Here is a 25,149-nt window from a genome sequence, read left to right as displayed (position 1 = left end):
AGTTGGTTTGCCTGCAAATTTGATTGCTAAACTCGCTGTTTGTCAACAAACTTTTCCGCAAACCATACTGCGGTGCAGGCTGTCAACTGTCAAACGCCAAAAGGGTGCGTGTCTTGTCTACTTTGTTTGTTTGTTTGTTTGTTGATTTGTGATAGTGCAATAGGTCCTTTACAGTGATGGATAGGTTTTTTTTAAAGTTATAAAAAAATGTTTTTTTTTGTCCGGTTCTGACAACACTCGAGCAGGAAAGTAGGTGGAAATAACTCAAGAATAACTTGTTTTGATACGATTTTATAACTCATAATAACACAAGAAGATCAAGACCTGTTAAACCAAGATCTCAACATGTTAGTGAAATGTTCAGATTAGCTGTTATAATAACTCAGATAATAACAGAGAAATCATACTAAAAATAAGGCCGTTGCAAATATTTTTTAATGTTCATGTCGGTGGTAAAAAAATATTTTTCCAAAAAACTTCAAAATTTCCATGAAAATAGAAGTTTTATCAACTGGAAACAATCTAAAATTCATTTTTCTGCATTGTTTGAAAATGTTTAAAAATTCTATGAATTACCTGTTATTTCCACCTGCCTGGGCAATAAAATATCAAAATATAGGTTTCTCAGTATTTTTAAAATGGCGTCTGATTTCCGTAAGCTATTATTTATTTTTTTAAATAAAAATAAAACTATAGTGAAATTTGTTAATGATTTGTGTAAAACTATTAAATATTTTTCTATATTTTCTATTTATTTTATAGGCAAAACAATTTTAAAAAGTTTCAAATCAAACAAATGATTAAATTTGGAATTGATCCTTGCCAGATATTTTATATCTTTTTAAATTTAGAATTAATATTTTTTTTGTAAACCCTACTTCCCTCAACTCTTTCAGTTTTCATCTCACACAATTCAACAGCAATGCCTTCATCTCACTCTACCCAACTCTTCCTAATTCCAACATATCGTCATCTCCCCTCAACCTCAGCTCTTCTCAGGTGTATTCTCCGTTTTCAGGTGCTTGAGATGGAAGATCATCCATCAAAGTTAACGATCGAGAAAACCAGCCGACAGACACTTGACGTCTGCCATCGCGCAAGGGTGGTGTTTAGTCGGCAGCTTGAGTTGAGGCTGAGCCAAGTGCAAAAAGAAGAGAGAGTGACCGTCGGGTGACACGTGGTGAATTCCCCCTCCTCAATTTGGTGTGGCAATTATTTCGTGACAAGTGGCGAGATTTTGTTGGGTGGTTTTGTGCGCTTTTGGGAGTTGGAAGAGGAAGATCATTGATCGGAGGGAGCTTCGGAGTAATTTTCGAACGGTGGTGTGCTTGTGTGAATTTGAATTTGTGACGATTGTATTTATAAAACATTTGACAAACCCATACTAATTAATTAGTGTATGTTCACAGAGTTATTATAAAGATTATTATTAAACTTGTCCATATTTGTGTAAACGATTTTAACGAGAGGTAATTTGTTTGACGATCGAAAGCTCTCAGTGCGAACTAGCACTAGTCGTTCGGGGGGTAGATGAGGAAGGCGATTGTTGTTTGTTAATTAATTTATAACATCAAAAATTAAGATGGTAGTGTGGATTCTAGCATGCGTACGATGAAGTGCGCAAAGTGATCTCAACCAATCTTGCGACCTTGCGACAGTTCAAACAGTTTGGTCAGTTCTACCAACCAGCAGCAAGAAAAAATAAAACCCGAACCGGAAGTTGGTGGAAAGTGTGAGTTATTAAAACAACTATCCGGAAGTTTGGTGAAAAGTAGTGCAAAAGTGTGCCTCCCCCTCAAAGAAGGAGTTAATTCTCATAATTGTGATAAATAATCCTCGAGCCCCTGAGGATTTTTGTACAAAGGAGATTTATTAACAGGAGAGTGTTCAACCTGGTTTGGTTGCTGGTGGTTAGAAGGAAAGTGTGATCTTCGACACCTGCTGGCTCGACAGTGAGTATCATCAACAAGCTTTTGTTAGTTGTTTATTCGCGCATAGTTAATTTATTGAAACTTTTTTTCCGTTCGTCGTCGCCGTCGTCATCACCGTCTGTTTGTTAAATTCAATAGGGAGTTTGGTCTAATGTGCGTGGGAATATTTGTGCCACAGTGTGAACAGGTGGGCCGCTGGGAGGTCTGTTTGGAGGTGGACTTTTTGTTTGGGTTGAATTTGCAATTGACTGAGCGTTTACCGTTGCAATAATATTTTTTTGGAAAAGATTTATAAATATTTATCGTTTTTCAACTCAAGTCTAAAACAATGAACAACGAATAACTTATTTCACTGGATTTCTGCTATATGAATAGTTGGAACGTTATGTCGAATGAATGCATTACATATTGACTAAAAAATTTAATAATTTTCTGGATACTACAAAAAAGAATCAAATTTCGTTGATTCGAGTTATAAAAGAATAATCATTACAAACTAGCATAAAATATCCAAAACGATTTCAATATCCAAATGCTATAACCTTCAAATGTTGAATGATCTAATTCGTCTTTCTCAGTTTTACTTAAGATAATAAAAGATGTTTACTTTTGTTCACTGTTTCCAAAATATACAAACAAACAAACAAACAAACAAACAAAAAAAAAAGAATTTCGTAAATATTTTTAAAATTTTTTGCTGGAATTTAAAATTAAACTCAAAATAATTACACTCTTCGTATAGCTCTGTCTCTGAGGAAATCTTAGTGTTTTTACCCGCTGAATCCGAATCTGAGAGTCAATGTAACTATTTTTCCGTCCCATGATCTCTTGAGAAATTTTTCAGAATGAGCAATTCTCTCAAGAATGAGATTTTTTTTAAAATCAAATTTTTGTATTTCTTAATTTGGATGAAATCTTATATGTACTTTTCCTACGACAAGATTGTGACAAAATAATTAATTTTGCAACATACAAGATTTGAAAGCATTGAAAATATTTTTTTTAGTATTTAGATGATTTAAAGGAAACATAAATCAGTGTCTTCAAGCAAATTAATAAGAAATTTTCCAATTATTTCAAAAAAAAAATCAGATTGGGCAGGTTTTAAAAATTCACGTTATCAAAAAAAAATATTTCAGGTGGCTATAAGGCCTCTGTCTCTCGACTCTGACCAAATATAAAAATAAAAATAAAAAGCTATGTTTTCAAGTTTCAACATTTCAATGGAAAATGTGTTTTAAATGCATTTTGTACCAGTCTTGTAGTTATGCAATCATTAGTATACAAAATATCTAAGTTTTGACGAAGTTATTTTTTCTCGAAGAAAAACTTTTTGTGGTAATGTAAATCTGGATTTCACAATCACTCAAATTGTTTTTAAGCTAGCCCAAAAATGCTAAATATAATTTTAAACGCAAGAAAATGCACTTGAAAGGGTTTCAGTAGATTAGAATTTTATTTATGTTACAATTTTGTCGTTAATTTATTATTTTTTTACCCCCTGATATTTCAGGCCGATTTTGTGCTATGGCACAATTTGGTCTAAATTTATTTGGGAGTTTTGCCGATTTAAAAAAGATATTTTTTGAAAAACGATGAAATATGTTTGCCGATATTTTTAGGTGTCAAATCAAATGTGCAATCGAAAAATACTGTAAATAAATTTTGATATCGTGCACTGTTCTCAAGTTAGGCCGTTGCAAATATTTTTCAAAGTTTATGTCACCACCCACCCTTCAAAGTTGGCCTGAATAATCAGGAAGCAAAAAAATATTTTTTCGAAAAACTTCAAAATTTCAATGAATTTAAGTTTATTCAACTGAAAACCAGTTAAAATGCATTATCCCGTATTTATAATCATATTTAGCATGTTTGAACTCCTTTGAAGACATTTTAAATTTTCATGAAAGTACGTTGGTATTTCCCATGAAAAGATTTTTTCTGCGAAAAAAAAATTCCCTCAATACCTCGACATTTTTAAAACTAATGATTGGAAAGCAACTGTACGCCTGTAAAATGCATTTTAAAACACTTTTTTCATCCATATGTTGAAAACTAGGCTTGTTATTTCAATTTTTATATTTTCCCCCCTCCTAAACTTTGGTCAGAGCCGAGGGACATAAACTTCAAAAAATATTTGCAACGGCCTTAGGTCGTTATTACTTTTATTACTTTAACAAATTTTCGAACAAATTAGCAACGAATTACAAGTTTGACAGTCGAACTACACTTAAAAGTTGTTTTTTTTTATTTGTTTTTGCAAAACCGCATATTTTTAACGAAAGTGTCAAAAATATTCGTAATCACCTTTTGCTTCTTGGTGGCGCTTTATGTTAGTATGTGTGTGGTCTATGTTTGCGGACGTGCACGCAAAACACAGAATAGTGAGAACTAGCGAAAAGCTTCACTTTCTTCTGATACAAGTCGCCATATTGAAATTGCTTGAAGATTCATAACCGTGCACGTAGCCTTATGTGTGGGACAAACTTCAAAAGCGTTTTTCTCAGCATGCTGTTTTTGCATATGGGACATTTATGCGAACATGGGCAGTGAACTGGTGTAAAATGCATTTTAAAACACTTTTTTTCAATCGAATGTTTATACCATAACTTGTAATTTAAATAATAATTATAATCATTTAATCCAAAAAATCAGCAAAAAAATCTAAAAACTAATGTTCAAAAATTAATAAATTAAAAAGCTGAGAAATTAAAAAAATAACATTTGGAAATTCGGACAGCAATAAATAAATGTATCAACGCAAAAATTTAAGATAAAAATAAATTAATTGCAAAAAGTGTTAAATAATGTTTATATATTGTTACAGAAATTACTAGTACATAATCTAAAGTGTTATGTCTTGTGTTCATCAGTACAAAAATAAACGTCAAACAATTTATTCTTAATAGTTAACAATCAATTGTTCAAGTTATTTAAAGTTTATTTTTCAACCAGTTTTTTGCCCTCTGATTTTTAGCGTTTTTTAATTGAGAAGAGTGAGAGGGTCCATAAAACTTCACATAAAATTGGAAATGGCCTTATAAATTTATGTTTAAAGTTTTATTGAAAATAAATAACTCAGTAATAGGGATCATACGTAAGCTCGACAGCCAAAAATAAGAAAACGATTTTTTTTTGTGATTTTTTTATTTGAAGATTCGATTATTGGAAGTATTTTTTTCCAGGGTTAATATTTCAAATATTTCTTTAAAAAAAAATGTTACACTGCAGCTTCATTAAATATTTTGTTACATTAGTGAATAGTCTTAGATTTTTTTTTGCTTTATATCAGGCAAAAAAAAATATTGCCAAATATTTATGACAACATTGATTTCTGGAACCCCAACATTATGCTTCTAGATAATACTTATATCCCACTGCTTGAACGGTTTTATCTATTAAATGTTGTACACCAGAAATTTCCAAGAATTCATCTAAAGTTAACATATCTTGTCACGCAACTAAAATGACAAATATGGGCACGTTTTCGTGACGTAAAAAAAAATCAACAGCAAAGTCATCTGACCTGACTCGGGTGGATCTCTCTGTTTGTACAACTCATCTACCAAATTGCGATGCTCAGGTAGACCTTTTCTTCATAAAATGCTTTTCGTTTCTTACCACCGAAACCAGTTTTGCTCTTCAGAAGCAATACGGGCTACCGTTGATGGAACTAACCTCTAACTGAAGCCACAATCTTCTCTCAACACGATGAGAATACCCCAGATTTTGGGATCAAAATCAGTGAAAAGGCAAGAATCAGAAAAATTATTAATTGATTCATCAACAAAACAATTTATGACCGTCGACCAAAGGAGAGCCGCCAAACGACTCATCTCCATCACCCACATTTCACCCTAATTGAGGGGGGCCATAAACTGGCACTTTGGCAGAGACTGTCGTGAATGGTTTTCAAGTATTTGTGAAGCGATTTTTTTCTGGTGTTTGTGAGTTTGGTGAAATTTTTAAGAAAATTATTTTTGTTGCAAATTTTCAACAAAAAAAACGGTTAAGTTTTCCTGATGTCGATGAAAGTCGGCAAAAGTGGCTCAAATTAGTGGCGGACAAAGGTTGGTAGGGTTGCATGCTGACTCTTTTTTTTTCTCAAAGGGGTGCCATAAAACGATAAAAATTAAATGATATTTTTCAATAAAAAAGCGATAAAAATAAAATATTGATATTGTGTTCCGAGGAGCGATCGCCGGTCGGTCATGGGATGGGCATAAATTCGTACAACCCGTCGTGTCAGGGGGCTTCCTCTTTTCCCACCGAAGGAGGGTGACCGCGGCGGCAAACGTTCTGGGTGGAAACTGAAGATTTTCTCAGGTCCTATTCAGGTAGTTGGATGCGGATTTGGTCCTAACCCTTGGTCTAACTTTTTTTTTGTAAAAAGTAACAATTTAAAATTGCTGAAATCAACTTCCAACAATATAATTGATTCAAATTTTGCTAAAAATGCCAAACCTCTCATCTTCTTGATGAACGCAGGGTTAAGCCCATGATGATGGTGATGATGATGAGTCGGCACCCCGATCGAAAGGTCCAATAAAAGAGCGCTCCGCATCTCGCCAAAGACCAGTCTTCCCGAGTTCAGCGGCGGCAAAAGTCGGCCTTTTGGGCCCCTCCAATAAAACACCTCTGGACAATCAAACTTCGACAGCTTCTGTTGGATCGATCCCCGCCAGACGGCCCAAAGTGATCGCGATTGATTAAGACATTTCCGCAGGAGGTCATAAATCGTGCCCGCGCGCGCAGTTCCATAGAGCTTCTCCGCGACTTAAGTCAGACAGAGAGAGGTCAGTGTCGGATCAGCTGAGGGGAAACTTGGTGAAGCAAGAAAGGTCAAATTTCAGAATTTCGCGCGTGGATTCGAAATAAAATGATTTCGATCAACGTGACGTTGTCACTTAGTAAGTTGCGGATTGAACCAGTCTCAACTCAACTCATTGATCAAGGGTTCGATCGGTGCACGAAAAGGCCTCTCCCGGCGATGTCGATGATGGAGGTATATTAACTCCCAATTTGAATGGTATCAGTTTTGGACGATGTTGCTAAGTGATGGAAAGACGTGCCACACTGGTGTTAATTAGGTGTTTATATATGTGTAAGATGCGTGTCGGTTTTGATCACCAGGTTTTCACACACCTAAACTCATGAAAGTACTGGTCTTCCTTTGAGTTAATCCACAGTACTCTGGATAGAAACATATAGTTTGTATATCTATCGATATCATTATGAAACAATATTATATTTAATGATTTTTTTTTATTTTCCATTCCATATTAAAACCTTATCAACTTTTGAATTTTGATGTTTTGGTTTCGGTTTATTAAATAAGAATTATGAGTAATATTATTTTGTCAAAATAAATTGCTTTTATGCATTTTTTGCAAATATAAGTTTTACCGTTTCAATACATTTTTAATATTTAAAAACAGATTTGCTCAAAATATGGTCTAAAAAAAAATTCCTATAAGAAATCGATTTATTGAAAAAATATATGACATGAGAGAACAGCATGTAATCATATCGAGCACCTTATGTTGGCATTTTGACGTCAGATTACAAATTCCAAAAGCCATTTTTAACCCTCTACAGCCCATTTTTTTTCGGGAATTTTTAATTTTCCCATATTCAGGAGGTAATTTTTATCTACTTACTTTCTTACTTTTGTTCTACAAAAAAAAAATACTTCTCATGTTTTATGTTTTTCTTGTTTCATTCTTAGTATTTTATTTTGCATTTATCTTGTTTAGTTTATGTTTGTTTTTGATAGTATTTAGCCTATTCTACCACCTCCTATCATAACCTTTTGTCCATCTAGTTTTTTTTCTGTTTTACTGTCACTTTTGCATGTTTTCACATTTTCTGCTACAGTCTTGGACACTACAAAAATTACTGCATGTTCCTTTTTAATTAAAATATAGGAAATGCTAGTAAAAAACACAGCCAAAGTTAATCCCTGAAAAATTACGTTTTTAAAAACATTGGCAAAGTTACATAAAACAAGTTAAAATTCCAACCTTCAAATTATGTTAAAATTTTAAGAGTTCTTCTTCCCAATGCTTTTTAATGATCGGAAATTGGTAGAAAAAGGTGCAGGTGGTTATGTTCTACATGACCAATATGACAAAGAACTTGGTACAAAACTCCTAAAAAATTATTCTATTACATTTTATTTTTAAATCATTGCCTATTTATTTAATCCTGAATAATTTATTCTAATTAAATGTTTCCAATCTTTGGCACCTCTGTGGAAATAAATTGCCAAAACACGAAAATATTGCCAAAACAAGTATGGTTCGGAAAATGCCTCGGAACCGGCCACTCTAGGTTGTGGTCACCACAATCAAAATGGTTATTTTCATGTCCAGTATCAAAAACCATGAATTTTGATACCCATATTGCCCCAAGTCGGATGGTTCGATTAATGTCCTCCCGGTAGAACCTTCCCTTGGACACTGGCCACTCCGAGTGTGGCCAATCCGGTCAAAATGGCCATTTTAGTTACCAGTTTCAAAAACCATGAATTTTGATACCCATATTGCCCTAAGTAGTATGGTTCGATAACTCTCTGGTTCGATTAATGTCCCCCCGGTAGAACCTTTCTCAGGGCACTGGCCACTCCGGGTGTGGCCAATCCGGTCGAAATGGCCATTTTAATTACCAGTTTCAAAAACCATGAATTTTGATACCCATATTGCCCCAAGTCGTATGGTTCGGTAAATGTCCCCCCGGAAGAACCTTCCCCAGGGCCATGGCCACTCCGGGTGTGGCCAATGTTCTACCAATGTGGTCCCAACCCCATTGCCCCAAATTATTCTGGTTTTCCGGTGACCTTCCTAACAATCTTCATTAGAACAAAATCCCTCCCAATTTGGTGCACATACTGTGTCCTTCAATGTGTGCGTGTGTGTATGAGCAATACAATTACCACCGTGGATCCGTCTTCGATGAAACCACGGTTGGCACTGAAATTTTCTGAGGCTAAGTGCTAGCTTAAATAGTTTGCATGAAGTGTGACAACATGGTGCAAATTTTGCTTCCTCTCCTGCTTTCGCAAAAATCTCACGCGAGAGTTTGGCACCACTGTTGCCACATTTCATGCGAACTATATAAGCTAGCACTTAGCCTCAGAAAATTTCAGTGCCTATCGCGGTTTCGTCAAAGACGGATCGACGGTAGTAATTTTACTGCTCACACACACACGCACACATTGAACGACACAGTATGTGCACCAAATTGGGAGGAATTCTGTTCTAATGAAGATTGTTAGGAAGGTGACCGGAAAACTAGAATGATTTGGGGCAATGGGGTTGGGACCACATTGGTAGAACATTGGCCACACCCGGAGCCATGGCCCTGGGGAAGGTTCTTCCGGGGGGACATTTACCGAACTATACGACTTGGGGCAATATGGGTATCAAAATTCATGGTTTTTGAAACTGGTAATTAAAATGGCCATTTCGACCGGATTGGCCACACCCGGAGTGGCCAGTGCCCTGGGAAAGGTTCTACCGTGGGGACATTAATCGAACCATACTACTTAGGGCAATATGGGTATCAAATTTCATGGTTTTTGAAACTGGTAATGGAAATGGCAATTTTGACCGGATTGGCCACACCCAGAGTGGCCAGTGCCCTGGAGAAGGTTCTACCGGGAGACATTAATCGAACCATACAACTTAAGCCGGGACCGTGGTGTAGGGGTAAGCGTGATTGCCTCTCACCCAGTCGGCCTGGGTTCGATCCCAGACGGTCCCGGTGGCATTTTTCGAGACGAGATTTGTCTGATCACGCCTTCCGTCGGACGGGAAGTAAATGTTGGCCCCGGACTAACCTAAAAAGGTTAGGTCGTTAGCTCAGTCCAGGTGTAGGAGTCGTCTCCCTGGGTCCTGCCTCGGTGGAGTCGCTGGCAGGCAGTTGGACTCACAATCCAAAGGTCGTCAGTTCGAATCCCGGGGTGGATGGAAGTTTAGGTGTAAAAAGAGGTTTGCAATTGCCTCAACAATCAAGCCTTCGAACACTTAGTTTCGAGTAGGAAACTCGTAATCGAGAACGCCAAGGCAAAGCTGTAGATCGAATAATTTGATTTGATTTTGATTTTTTTTTTTTTTTGACAACTTGGGGCAATATGGGTATCAAAATTCAAATTGGTTTTTGAAACTGGCAATCAAAATGTCCCGCCCGTATGGATCAATCGGACCGCGCACTGGACCCACAATCCAGAGGTTGCTGGTTTGAATCCCGCGGCGGGCGCTCTAAAATTCTAAGTGTAAATATGGGTATCTGGCGCCGTCTCTCCGTGCCGTACTAAAACACTTAGGAGCCCAGGGCGGCGAAGTCCTTGTAGTTAAAAGGAAGACACTAGTGGTTGGTACTAGCAATGGTGGCCGACAGCTATAAAGTCAACTTCGTTTTTTCAATTAAAATGGCCATTTTGACCGGATTGGCCACACCCAGAGTGGCCATTGCCCTGGGCAAGGTTCTTCCGGGAGACATTTACCGAACTATACGACTTGGGGTAATATGGGAATCAAAATTGCCCCAAGTCGTATGGTTCGATTAATGTCCCCCCGGTAGAACCTTCTCCAGTGCACTGGCCACTCCGGGTGTGGCCAATCCGTTCAAAATGGCCATTTCCATTACCAGTTTCAAAAAAACATGAATTTTGATACCCATATTGCCCCAAGTCGTATGGTTCGGTAAATGTCCCCCCGGAAGAACCTTCCCCAGGGCCATGGCCACTCCGGGTGTGGCCAATATTCTACCAATGTGGTCCCAACCCCATTGCCCCAAATCATTCTGGTTTTCCGGTGACCTTCCTAACAATCTTCATTAGAACAGAATTCCTCCCAATTTGGTGCACATACTGTGTCGTTAAATGAGTGCGTGTGTGTGTGAGCAGTAAAATTACTACCGTCGATCCGTCTTTGACGAAACCTCGATAGGCACTGAAATTTTCTGAGGCTAAGTGCTAGCTTATATAGTTCGCATGAAATGTGGCAACAGTGATGCCAAACCCTCGCGTGAGAGTTTCGCGAAAGCAGGAGAGGAAGCAAAATTTGCACCATGTTGTCACATTTCATGCAAACTATTTAAGCTAGCACTTAGCCTCAGAAAATTTCAGTGCCAACTGTGGTTTCATCGAAGACGGATCCACGGTGGTAATTGTATTGCTCATACACACACACGCACACATTGGAAGACACAGTTTGTACACCAACTTGGGAGGAATTCTGTGTTAATGAAGATTGTAAGGATGGTCACCGGAAAACTAGAATGATTTGAGGCAATGGGGTTGGGACCACATTTATAGGATATTGGCCAAACTCGGAGTGACCAGTGCCCTGGGAAAGGTTCTTCCGAGGGGACATTAATCGAATCATACGACTTGGGGCAATATATGTATCAAAATTCATGGTTTTTGAAACTGGTAATGAAAATGGCCATTTCGACCGGATTGGCCACACCCGGAGTGGCCAGTGCCCTGGGAAAGGTTCTACCGGGGGGACATTAATCGAACCATACTACTTAGGGCAATATGGGTATCAAAAATCATGGTTTTTGAAACTGGTAATGAAAATGGCCATTTTGACCGGATTGGCCACACCCGGAGTGGCCATAGCCCTGGGAAAGGTTCTTCCGGGGACATTTACCGAACCATACGACTTGGGGCAATATGGGTATCAAAATTCATGGTTTTTGAAACTGGTAATGAAAATGGCCATTTCGACCGGATTGGCCACACCCGGAGTGGCCAGTGCCCTGGGAAAGGTTCTTCCGGGGGGACATTAATCGAACCATACTACTTGGGGCAATATGGGTATCAAATTCATGGTTTTTGAAACTGGTAATGAAAATGGCCATTTCGACCGGATTGGCCACACCCGGAGTCGCCAGTGCCCTGGGAAAGGTTCTACCAGGGGGACATTAATCGAACCATACGACTTGGGGCAATTTTGATACCAATATTACCCCAAGTCGTATAGTTCGGTAAATGTCCCCCCGGAAGAACCTTCCCCAGGGCTATGGCCACTCCGGGTGTGGCCAATCCGGTCAAAATGGCCATTTTCATTACCAGTTTCAAAAACCATGATTTTTGATACCCATATTGCCCTAAGTAGTATGGTTCGATTAAATTCCCCCCGGTAGAACCTTTCCCAGGGCACTGGCCACTCCGGGTGTGGCCAATCCGGTCGAAATGGCCATTTTCATTACCAGTTTCAAAAACCATGATTTTTGATACCCATATTGCCCTAAGTAGTATGGTTCGATTAAATTCCCCCCGGTAGAACCTTTCCCAGGGCACTGGCCACTCCGGGTGTGGCCAATCCGGTCGAAATGGCCATTTTCATTACCAGTTTCAAAAACCATGAATTTTGATACCCATATTGCCCCAAGTCGTATGGTTTGGTAAATGTCCCCCCGGAAGAACCTTCCCCAGGGCTATGGCCACTCCGGGTGTGGCCAATCCGGTCAAAATGGCCATTTTCATTACCAGTTTCAAAAACCATGATTTTTGATACCCATATTGCCCTAAGTAGTATGGTTCGATTAAATTCCCCCCGGTAGAACCTTTCCCAGGGCACTGGCCACTCCGGGTGTGGCCAATCCGGTCGAAATGGCCATTTTCATTACCAGTTTCAAAAACCATGAATTTTGATACCCATATTGCCCTAAGTAGTATGGTTCGATTAATGTCCCCCCGGTAGAACCTTCCCCAGTGCACTGGCCACTCCGGGTGTGGCCACTCCGGTCAAAATGGCCATTTTCATTACCAGTTTCAAAAACCATGATTTTTGATACCCATATTGCCCTAAGTAGTATGGTTCGATTAAATTCCCCCCGGTAGAACCTTTCCCAGGGCACTGGCCACTCCGGGTGTGGCCAATCCGGTCGAAATGGCCATTTTCATTACCAGTTTCAAAAACCATGAATTTTGATACCCATATTGCCCCAAGTCGTATGGTTTGGTAAATGTCCCCCCGGAAGAACCTTCCCCAGGGCTATGGCCACTCCGGGTGTGGCCAATCCGGTCAAAATGGCCATTTTCATTACCAGTTTCAAAAACCATGATTTTTGATACCCATATTGCCCTAAGTAGTATGGTTCGATTAAATTCCCCCCGGTAGAACCTTTCCCAGGGCACTGGCCACTCCGGGTGTGGCCAATCCGGTCGAAATGGCCATTTTCATTACCAGTTTCAAAAACCATGAATTTTGATACCCATATTGCCCCAAGTCGTATGGTTTGGTAAATGTCCCCCCGGAAGAACCTTCCCCAGGGCTATGGCCACTCCGGGTGTGGCCAATCCGGTCAAAATGGCCATTTTCATTACCAGTTTCAAAAACCATGATTTTTGATACCCATATTGCCCTAAGTAGTATGGTTCGATTAAATTCCCCCCGGTAGAACCTTTCCCAGGGCACTGGCCACTCCGGGTGTGGCCAATCCGGTCGAAATGGCCATTTTCATTACCAGTTTCAAAAACCATGAATTTTGATACCCATATTGCCCCAAGTCGTATGGTTCGGTAAATGTCCCCCCGGAAGAACCTTCCCCAGGGCTATGGCCACTCCGGGTGTGGCCAATCCGGTCAAAATGGCCATTTTCATTACCAGTTTCAAAAACCATGATTTTTGATACCCATATTGCCCTAAGTAGTATGGTTCGATTAATGTCCCCCCGGTAGAACCTTCCCCAGTGCACTGGCCACTCCGGGTGTGGCCACTCCGGTCAAAATGGCCATTTTCATTACCAGTTTCAAAAACCATGAATTTTGATACCCATATTGCCCCAAGTCGTATGGTTCGGTAAATGTCCCCCCGGAAGAACCTTCCCCAGGGCCATGGCCACTCCGGGTGTGGCCAATCCGGTCGAAATGGCCATTTTCATTACCAGTTTCAAAAACCATGAATTTTGATACCCATATTGCCCCAAGTCGTATGGTTCGGTAAATGTCCCCCCGGAAGAACCTTCCCCAGGGCCATGGCCACTCCGGGTGTGGCCAATGTTCTACCAATGTGGTCCCAACCCCATTGCCCAAATCATTCTAGTTTTCCGGTCACCTTCCTAACAATCTTCATTAGAACAGAATTCCTCCCAATTTGGTGCACATACTGTGTCGTTCAATGTGTGCGTGTGTGTGTGAGCAGTAAAATTACTACCGTCGATCCGTCTTTGACGAAACCGCGATAGGCACTGAAATTTTCTGAGGCTAAGTGCTAGCTTATATAGTTCGCATGAAATGTGGCAACAGTGGTGCCAAACTCTCGCGTGAGATTTTTGCGAAAGCAGGAGAGGAAGCAACATTTGCTACGTGCTTTCAGCCAATCAGCAGCCGGGATTTTTCTTGCATTCATTTTTTATTTTCATCTTAACTTTTAAGTACTTTAACAAAGTTTTATCAACTTTGTGAGGTAGTCAACTTGTACTTTAAAACTTCCCCTTTCGTTTGGTGTGTAAAACATAAAGATTGTTTGAATGGGGGGGAAGATATAAGCATTTGAAAAACGACAGAAAATCGTTACACTTTCGCTTTGCGAAATTTTGGATTGACACCCGTAGACAGTGCCCTTAGGACAAAGTTCTTTGTCAAAATGGGTTTTTGGCGATTTTTCTGATCGAAGCCCGTCTAGAGGCGGGGTTGGGTTGAAGAAATCGTTTAGTTTTTATCTCCAAGTGAGTGTGTAAACAAGTTGCCATAAAAAAGTTACAATATAGTTTATTTAATTCCATATTCCTGATTTAGCAAGAAATTGGTGTAACTAGTAAAATAAAAGTAAAAAAAATGAAAACGATTTTAACAATATTAATTAAAATCTGGAAACCACAAATTTTTAAAGATCCTTCTATGCAACTAACAAGTTAAAGTAAGAAAATTATATTCAACATTTCAAACAACATCTTTAAAGATTGATACAATTAGACACTTTTCCAAAACTTCAATAACATGAATAACTGAATGACTGTATTTAAAAAATTAAATGTTTTTTCACTAAAATGGCATTCAAAATATACAGCTCAAAAGTTGACATTTTTCCTCTACTAAACATTTCAACAAATAAGTTAAATCACATTTTTTAAAATTCCTCAAAATAATTTTGATAACACTGGTCATTAAAAAATCCGTTCTTGGTTTTTGAGAGTATTTTTTTAAAGTCTTGATTTGAAAAATCATTGCAGTTTGTTCTGGAAAACCCCTTAATTTGTGTTCAAATTATTGATGCAAATTAGTAAAATAGCATAATAAAAAAAGTACTCTCAAAGTTTCAGCCAAATTAGAAAAATACAAAGAAATGTTGTTTCTGGAGAACTCTTAAGCATTGAGTGGTAGTTTAAAGGCATGTTCAATAAAAATTCGTACACATTTTATTTTTAAAGCACAATGGAACATTTACTATAGCCCTTCTGATGTCCTTATGTAATCGAATCTTGAAAACATATTTGATTCTTTATGCAACTCTAAAAAAATAATCTATATATTCCTATTTTTACGGTACATTAGGAGTTGAAAGTATCCGTTATTTTAAAGTTGTTTGTAAAACAGCCTTGGTGAAAAGTCAAAGTATCATTTTTTGTTATTTAACCCATCTTTATTTGAATTTTCTGATTTGTTCTCAAATTAAGCAATAGTTGTAGAAAATAATTGAAATTTAAGGTAAGAAACGGTAAGAGTCACAACAAATATGTTCATTTCTGTACATTTTATAAGCTATCTTTGAAGAAAACAGAAACTCAAATCGAAGTTTTTTGTACATATAATTTTCAATAATTCTCATTTAGAAAAATCATAAAAGCCTTTAAAAGATAAAGCGTGAAAACGGCCCCATTCTGAAATTTAAAAAATCCGCGTGGTCTGTGGATTGTCTCTATAGTGCTATCTAAGTGAAACAAATTCTTAAATATAAACAAATCAGACATAAAGACATAAATTAAAGATATAAATAAAATTAGTAAACAAAAAAAATTTAAGCATTTTGGAAAATCAAACAAAAGTTTTAAAAACTTCAAAATAATAAAAAAAAATAAATAAATATAAAACAATGCATATTAACATACCCAAAAATTCAAGAATAATTTTGTACTCATATTATATTTTCCCTAAAAGAGCACTCAGCAAGCGGAACCTAAACTTATAAATAAGTACCCTCCCTTTAAAGGCTTATGAATTGATCTCAGTTGAAAGATTCTCTAAATCGCTGAATTGCAAATGTAACATCCTGGAGCAGAACAGTTAAATTCTAATAAACACTATTTGAATTGAATGGAATTTTTAACTCATACACTTGACAATAAAAATGAAAAAAAAAATCAGTAAAAAATGAAATAAAACTGCTCCAAACATGTTTTTTTTTTAAATTTAGTAATCAAACATATGTTTTTTTATTCCGTGCTTTAACTTTAAACCCCGACTGTTCGAAGATTCGATTATCCAAAGTTTCTATGATTTTAGTATTAGGTATTGGAGGATAATTTGCATTATGTTTTAAATAAAACTCATGTGTTCTGATTTACCCAAATTGAAGGTGGGTTGTAGTTTGACAGAAAGTACTTCCCAAATAAATTATTTTTAAACTCTATGATTTTAGAGATTTTTTATATTATTTAAGTTTTTCATTGAAATTTTTTTTAAGGACATGATAAGACATGTTTTATTATTGACTTTATTTCCTTTTATGTTTAGATTGTTTTGGTTTTTTAACAATTATATATTTTTTGAATAATGTTTTTATTTAGTGATGCCATTGCAGTTATTATGACATGTTCGTAATAGCAAAAAGATAAATAGTTTGTAGAGATATTCAAAAGGAGAATAAGTTTTTTTATTCATTCATCATTCAACATTCTATGAAAGTGATCACATAAAAGTTCAACGTCCGGTAGGCAAAATGTTGTTTACAAACTCGTGTTTAATTTAATGACGCATAAATACGCGAAATCGAAATTTCCCAGCTATTGACGAACCCCGTCGGCTAATATTGATTTTATTCATTCAACCTATCACTAGTGCAAACAAGTTAACTACCTCTAAACAAAATCTACAAAAATATTTTTTCTCCCAATCATTCCAGAATGCGCTCCGTGGATGAGATGGCCACATCCCACATCCTGTCCTCGATCGATCCCATCATGACCGGCGGCTCAAACGGAACCGGTTCCGGCGGCGGTTCTTCCTCCGGAGGATTGCTACGCACCGTTAGCGGTGGTGGCGGAGGTGGAAGTGGCCGCAGCGATCGGAACCTTTCGATTTCCCTGGACGATCGAGATTTGTGGCTGCGCTTCCAGAACCTGACCAACGAGATGATTGTGACGAAAAATGGCCGGTAGGTTCGTCGCTTGAGCGCTCGCAAGTCACTTTCGATTAGATCAGCTTCCTTTGTCGTTGCTGTGGAGTCCGGGTTTAGTTGCGGACTAATATTGACTTACATTGGAGTTAAGTCACCGTCTGGTGATTCCCGGCTGACGACTTTTAATTTTTTTTAATTTTGCAAACTTTCCCAGGAATTGAAGTCTCTTTTCAACTCACTCTCTCTCTGGTTTCAGGCGCATGTTCCCGGTGGTCAAAGTGACCGCGTCCGGATTGGATCCCACCGCGATGTACAACGTGATGCTGGAGTTTTGCCAGGTGGATTCGCACCGCTGGAAGTACGTCAACGGCGAGTGGGTAGGTGTCCTGAACCTTAGCACATCAAATCATGAACCCTTAGAGCATCAAGTATTAAAAATTACAAAATCAGTTTTTTTTTTAAAATAAATTCTGTTGAAACTGAATTGCTTGAAATTTAAAGTTTGAACTCAGGAAAATTAACTTTAAATGAAAAATTTGTGCACAAGAGTTCCACAATTGTGCAAACACCTAGCTTTTCATGCGCCGATGCACGTTTTGAGCGGAGGTTTCGCTGCTACCTTGGCGGCGGCTCGGGGCCTCTCAAGATCTTGTTTATTCCGTAGCGAGGCAAACTATTTGCATTCCGCTAATTAATGCATGACGAGGGTTGCTGGAAAAAACAATAATTCCGTGGCGGGCGATGAAGGCGCTAATTGGAACAGGCGAAAACAGGAGCCCGCCGAAGGGCTCACGCTGCCGGCGTAATGTAAAAGATGAAGTTGGTGTCTAGTGATGATGGAATGGCCAAGATCGGTTTTACGAACCGTTCGGGAGGATATTTCCGACCGTGGCCGGATTGGGCTGTGTCTAGTGGAATCAATGCTAATTTTGAAGTGAATAACGACCGAGTTGGTATGCTGAGAATGATCTAATTTTGAACATGATCTCATTTATAAATTCAAAATTAAGGCAACTGTAAATGTTGGAAGTCTTTATTTCTGTTGATTTTTCGTTACGTTCTGTATGAATTGGGCTTCCTGCACACGCTTCGGTCGACAGAAGCATATTTTATTCAATTTCCCAAATTTTGGGTGTTTTGTTAGGATTCTATATTGTTGTTTTTTTTTGCTTATGTTTTTTTTTTAGATTTCTTTTGTATTTTTTAAATTGGCTAACATTTTGTACATGCCCGGGCAGACGGTAATAACAAAATTCATGCCATTTCAATAACAAATACTGTTAAAATAAGAGAAAGTGTTATGGAATCTTCTTGAAAAATCCAGTTTTGCATAAGAGTTTAATAACAGATTATGTTATCATAACCAAATTTGTTATTGGTCTGATATTGGTTGAAAGCCAAAACAACTTTGGAATAACATTTTTTGTTATGGAAGAATACCTCAAAATGTTATTGGGAAGATCGGATTAGTTGTTAAAATAACAAAAAATAATAACAAAGATTTGTTCGAAGAATAACTAAAAATGTTATTAATCTGTTATCACAATAACAATCCAATAACAAAAAAATCATAACGACGAATAACAAATTTTGTTATAAATAACGGTAAATGTTATTAACCTAGTGTTTTCAAATATCAAAAATGTTATTCTCAAGTTATTTCCGTCTGCTCGGGTGCCTTCGTTTTACTTACTAAGCTTCTGTGTGACTTTTTTTACAATACAAGATTCCATACCATTTTGGCAGCTTTCCATCGGAAATGACATGAACAATATTAGAAAATCTGTACTTGGGGAAGAAATTTTCTAATAAAAAAAAACTTTTTCGTATGGAGCGTGGACAATCGCCAGACCTCCCGCCTCCCAAAGATGGTCCCAGTATGGAGATTTTTTTTTGTTGAAGAAGCTGCAATTTTTCCAAATTTTTTTTTTTCAGAAAAAACGTTCTTACATTCTCTTTACATGTAGGTACAATCGATTTTGCAATCAAAAAGCGGTTTATTTTTTGGTTTGAAAATGTGCGCCATTTTAAAACTTTAGTACCCTAGGTTCGATTTTGAGACAAAATCTTCAAATTATCGGTTTCTAAAAAAAAGTACCCATTTAAAAAAAAAAAAACAGATTTTTCTCAAGAAACTGAGAGAATTTACAATAAATTCGTCTAAGAAAAATTGTAAAATGGAGTACCAAACCAATGCTAAAAAATGAATCATTAGAGCAATTCTCTACGAAATCGGTCTTTTTTCTTCAATTTTAATTTTTGTATTTTTTAATCCGGCTGAAACTTTTTTGGTGCCTTCGGTATGCCCAAAGAAGCCATTTTGCATCATTAGTTTGTCCATATAATTTTCCATACAAATTCGGCAGCTGTCCATACAAAAATGATGTATGAAAATTCAAAAATCTGTATCTTTTGAAGGAATTTTTTGATCGATTTGGTGTCTTCGGCAAAGTTGTAGGTATGGATACGGACTACACTGGAAAAAATAATACACGGTAAAAAAATTTGGTGATTTTTATTTAACTTTATCACTAAAACTTGATTTACAAAAAACACTATTTTTAATTTTTTTATTTTTGATATGTTTTAGAAGGCATAAAATGCCAACTTTTCAGAAATTTCAGGTTGTGCAAAAATCACTGACCGAGTTATGAATTTTTAATCAATACTGATTTTTCAAAAAATCGAAATTTTGGTCGTAAAATTTTTCAACTTCATTTTTCGATGTAAAATCAAATTTGCAATCAAAAGTACTTTACTGAAATTTTGATAAAGTGCACCGTTTTCAAGTTATAGCCATATTTAAGTGACTTTTTGAAAATAGTCGCAGTTTTTCATTTTTTTAAATTAGTGCACATGTTTGCCCAGTTTTGAAAAAAATATTTTTGAAAAGCTGAGAAAATTCTCTATATTTTGCTTATTCGGACTATGTTGATACGACCTTTAGTTGCTGAGATATTGCAATGCAAAGGATTAAAAACAGGAAAATTGATGTTTTCTAAGTTTCACCCAAACAACCCACCATTTTCTATCGTCAATATCTCAGCAACTAATGGTCCGATTTTCAATGTTAATATATGAAACAATTGTGAAATTTTCCGATCTTTTCGAAAAAATATTTTGGAATTTTCAAATCAAGACAAACATTTTAAAAGGGCGTAATATTGAATGTTTGGCCTTTGTGAAATGTTAGTCTTGATTTGAAAATTCCAAAATATTTTTTCGAAGAGATCGGAAAATTTCACAAATGTTTCATATATTAACATTGAAAATCGGACCATTAGTTGCTGAGATATTGACGATAGAAAATGGTGGGTTGTTTGGGTGAAACTTAGAAAACATCAATTTTCCTGTTTTTAAACCTTTGCATTGCAATATCTCAGCAACTAAAGGTCGTATCAACAAAGTCCAAATAAGCAAAATATAGAGAATTTTCTCAGCTTTTCAAAATATTTTTTCAAAACTGGGCAAACATGTGCACTAATTTAAAAATGAAAACTGCGACTATTTTCAAAAAGTCACTTAAATATGGCTATAACTTGAAAACGGTGCACTTTATCAAAATTTCAGTAAAGTATTTTTGATTGCAAATTTGATTTTACATCGAAAAATGAAGTTGAAAAATTTTACGACCAAAATTTCGATTTTTTGAAAAAATCAGTATTGATTAAAAAATTCATAACTCGGTCAGTGATTTTTTGCACAACCTGGAAATTTCTGAAAAGTTGGCATTTTATGTCTTCTAAAACATATCAAAAAATAAAAAATAGTGTTTTTTTGTAAATCAAGTTTTAGTGATAAAAAGTTAAATAAAAAAATCACCAAATTTTTTTACCGTGTATTATTTTTTTCCAGTGTAGTCCGTATCCATACCTACAACTTTGCCGAAGACACCAAATCGATCAAAAAATTCCTTCAAAAGATACAGATTTTTGAATTTTCATACATCATTTTTGTATGGACAGCTGCCGAATTTGTATGGAAAATTATATGGACAAACTAATGATGCAAAATGGCTTCTTTGGGCATACCGAAGGCACCAAAAAAGTTTCAGTCGGATTAAAAAATACAAAAAAAATCGAATGACCGAAATCCTAGAGAACTGCTCATTAGTTAAATTTTATGAATTATTCAACAAAATATTTTGTTTAAATAATTTTAAGCACAAGTCTAACTTCACATAAGGTCGTAATATTGAATTTTTGGTCCTTTTGGGTTATCAGTTCTTAACTTAAAATTTCCAAAATATTTTTAATAGGTATTTTTTTCAAAGAGATCACAATTTTTTTCAAATTATTCTTTTATTGACATTGAAAATCGGACCATTAGGTTCACAAATATCGACAGTTTAATGCCACTTAGAAAACACTTTTTATGTTTATTCTTTTTTAAATATTCGAGTGACTGTATTCTAGGTACGAAAATACTTATCCTCAATGTTTCTTAAATGAGTTAATGAGTCTTAAATGAGATAATTTTATCATTTTTTTTGAAAATAATGCTTTATGAAATGTTTATGAAATTAGTTGGAAATTTAAAAAAAAAACGACAGCATTTCAACTGAAATTTAAGTGCAATCGGCTGGAATAATTTAAAATGCATTCCAATGCAATGCTTTTCTATCTTTGTTTATCAAATCTTATTTTTAAAAAAAAATAATGATTGCAAAACAACTGAATTAGTGCAAATTCATTTAAAACCCCTTTTTGCAATGAAATGTTAGGACCCTCGACTCCACCCAGAACCGAGAGACAAAAACTTTGAAAAGTATTTGCATCGGCCTTATTGAAAAAAATAAATACTACTATTTTAGACATTGGAAAAATAAGTGGAAAAATGTTAAAGGTTCAACCTTTCTAGTTTTTATAAAGAAAAAAAATATTTGAAATAAAAATAGGTTTTGGGTATTCAAAAATAACCGTAACAAATAATCTCGTACTTTGTTAGAAATTTAAAATGATTTTGTTTTGAAACTTGACCAATAGCTTAAATTTTAGTAACAAAGTTAAAAGGTTTTTATAATATTTTTTTTTTCAATTAGGCCGTTGCAAATATTTTTCAATGTTTTTGTCTCTCAGTTCTGGCCAGGGTCGAGGGTCTCAACATTTCATTGCAAAAAGGGGTTTTAAATAAATTTGCAATAGTTCAGTTGTTTTGCAATCATTATTTTTAAAAAAATTTAAGATTTGATAAACAAAGATAAAAAAGTATTGCATTGGAATGCATTTGATTTGCATTGAAAAAATATTTTTTTACCAACTGATTTTGAGCTTGAAATAAAATTTATACCAGCCCAAGAAATATCTAAATATGAAACGTCTTCCCCAGGTCGCCGGCGGCAAAGCTGAGGCTCCCCCGCCCAACCCCATCTACTACCACCCGGAGTCGCCCAACTTTGGCCAGCACTGGATGAAGGAACCGATCTCGTTCGCCAAGGTGAAGCTCACCAACAAAACCAACGGCAACGGGCAGATCATGCTGAACTCGCTGCACAAGTACGAGCCCCGGGTACATTTGGTCCATCTGGTTTCCGACCAGCGGGATCAGCAGAAGGTGTACTCTTTTCCGTTTCCGGAGACTCAGTTCATCGCCGTGACGGCTTATCAAAATGAGGAGGTCACTTCGCTGAAGATCAAGTACAATCCGTTTGCGAAGGCCTTTTTGGACGCGAAAGAGCGACCGGACTCGGTGTATGCGAGGGAGAACTCGACTTACGGCTGGTTGAACTTCCACCCGTCGTACGCAACGGCACAATCTCCACTGCCAACGGCGGAACGATTCCAGCATACGACGTTACGGACGAATCGGGTGACCCCGTACAGCACCCAGCGATCGCGCAGTACCAGTGGTAGCACTTCACCCCAACCTGCCACGGGTTACCTTCCGCTGGAAACGGTCCCGTCACCGGTGTTTTCTTCGTACTCCACAGCCTGGCAAACTCCGTCCTCGGTGGCCTCCGCCGGAGGAACCTACTGGACCAGCCAGACCACGAACCCCGGCAGTCCCAACTCGATCGCCCCGAACATCTCGCCGACACACTCGAACGGATCCCCGGGCTATGTAACGTCCTCGCCGACGTACCACCTCGGTTCGCACAGCAGCGCCAGTCAGTACACTCCGGCGGTGTCCTCGGCGACGGCGTCCGTGTCCCAGATTGATGTGTACCAGCCGAGCGTTTCGCCGCAGCAGATTTACGCACCGGCAGGACATCAGGTAATGGATGATCTCTTCTCATTTGAATTGAACTTGTTTAATAACCAGAAATCAATATTTTCTTGCAGATTTACCACCCAACTCCAACGGTGTCGCCAAACCATCAACTCTACGGCAACGTCCTGAACGCTCCGACGATCACCAACCTTGGCTACTCGGCCTCGTGGCACAGTGCCGGGGACTACAGTGTCTACCAGGGCGCGTATCACTATCCAACCGCGGAGTACATCCCGATGATCGGGGACATCAGGTACTAAATCGATACTATATATACCCCAAGTCTCTATACTAACCGACTGCATCTCGCCCAACCAGCACCTACAACCACCCGGCGGAAATCACCGAGCTGACCCCGGTCCCAACCTCCCACCATCGTCACGAACCGAGTTCGTCCTCTTCGCCGGTCCCAATCCAGTACCACCAGCAATCTCCGGTGGAGCACACCCTGCTGACCTCCCACCACCATCACCCTCAGCACGCCCACCCCCACCACCACCATCACCAACACCACCAACACCAGTGTCCGGAGAATCACTCGTCGCCGGAACCGAACCACGTGGCTGCTGGCAGCAGTGGGAACGTTTCGGAAGCGGCGGTCGCTGGATCGCCGGCAGGAGCGGGAGCTGGCGGGATGGCCGGCCAGAGTCCCGTGCGGAGTGCGTCAACGGGGGCGTGGACGCCGCTGACGCCGCCGCAAACGACGCACATTTAGGATTCATTGGAGGTTATGTTATAATATTATAGATATAAGATTTAGTGAATTGTATTCAAATGGTCCATAAATAGCTTAACTTAAATTAAATAGTTTCCAGAATAGCTTAAGAAATAACAAATGCATAAAGAAACAGTGTTTTGCTTTAGAAAATGTTCAAGTTACGAACCATAAAGATTTGACTGTTTCAAACATAACTTAACTACTTTCTTAATATCATATTTCAAGTTAACTTTTAAGTAGATATTATTGTAAATATTCGATTAGGTCATATAAATAAATTGGTACTGTTCAAAATTGATTGCGTTTTTCATTTTTTTAACATTTTGAAAACCTAAACATTTGATGTTTGAGAAATCCAACCAACAACCAACAACCAACAACCAACAACCAACAACCAACAACCAACAACCAACAACCAACAACCAACAACCAACAACCAACAACCAACAACCAACAACCAACAACCAACAACCAACAACCAACAACCAACAACCAACAACCAACAACCAACAACCAACAACCAACAACCAACAACCAACAACCAACAACCAACAACCAACAACCAACAACCAACAACCAACAACCAACAACCAACAACCAACAACCAACAACCAACAACCAACAACCAACAACCAACAACCAACAACCAACAACCAACAACCAACAACCAACAACCAACAACCAACAACCAACAACCAACAACCAACAACCAACAACCAACAACCAACAACCAACAACCAACAACCAACAACCAACAACCAACAACCAACAACCAACAACCAACAACCAACAACCAACAACCAACAACCAACAACCAACAACCAACAACCAACAACCAACAACCAACAACCAAATCGACTAAAAATGTTTTTAATAATGTTACGTTATGAACATGACCATTATTACTAAACAATTATTACAAGAAAAATCTTGAGAAAAATAGTTATGTCGAATGTCAAATTTTTAAAATTATGGTTCATTAATCTCATCAAACTGC

At 37.5% G+C, this 25,149-nt stretch overlaps 1 protein-coding gene across 1 annotated transcript; it reads left to right on the top strand.

Annotated features, from left to right (window-relative positions):
* The first annotated feature begins 1,096 nt into the window (after positions 1-1,096).
* On the top strand, positions 1,097-24,279 carry LOC6044037 (T-related protein). Its single transcript, XM_038258307.1, has 6 exons — positions 1,097-1,952; positions 17,009-17,260; positions 17,481-17,601; positions 22,553-23,437; positions 23,506-23,687; positions 23,753-24,279. Exons 2-6 carry the CDS (start codon positions 17,010-17,012, stop codon positions 24,147-24,149), a joined length of 1,836 nt encoding a protein of 611 aa, XP_038114235.1. The 5' UTR covers positions 1,097-1,952; position 17,009; the 3' UTR covers positions 24,150-24,279.
* Positions 24,280-25,149: the final 870 nt, after the last annotated feature.

This window comes from Culex quinquefasciatus, chromosome 2 (genome assembly GCF_015732765.1).
Source record: "Culex quinquefasciatus strain JHB chromosome 2, VPISU_Cqui_1.0_pri_paternal, whole genome shotgun sequence".
Taxonomy (NCBI): domain Eukaryota; kingdom Metazoa; phylum Arthropoda; class Insecta; order Diptera; family Culicidae; genus Culex; species Culex quinquefasciatus.
The sequence above is the reverse complement of the archived record's forward strand: the minus strand, read 5'-3'. Positions and strand labels throughout refer to the sequence as shown.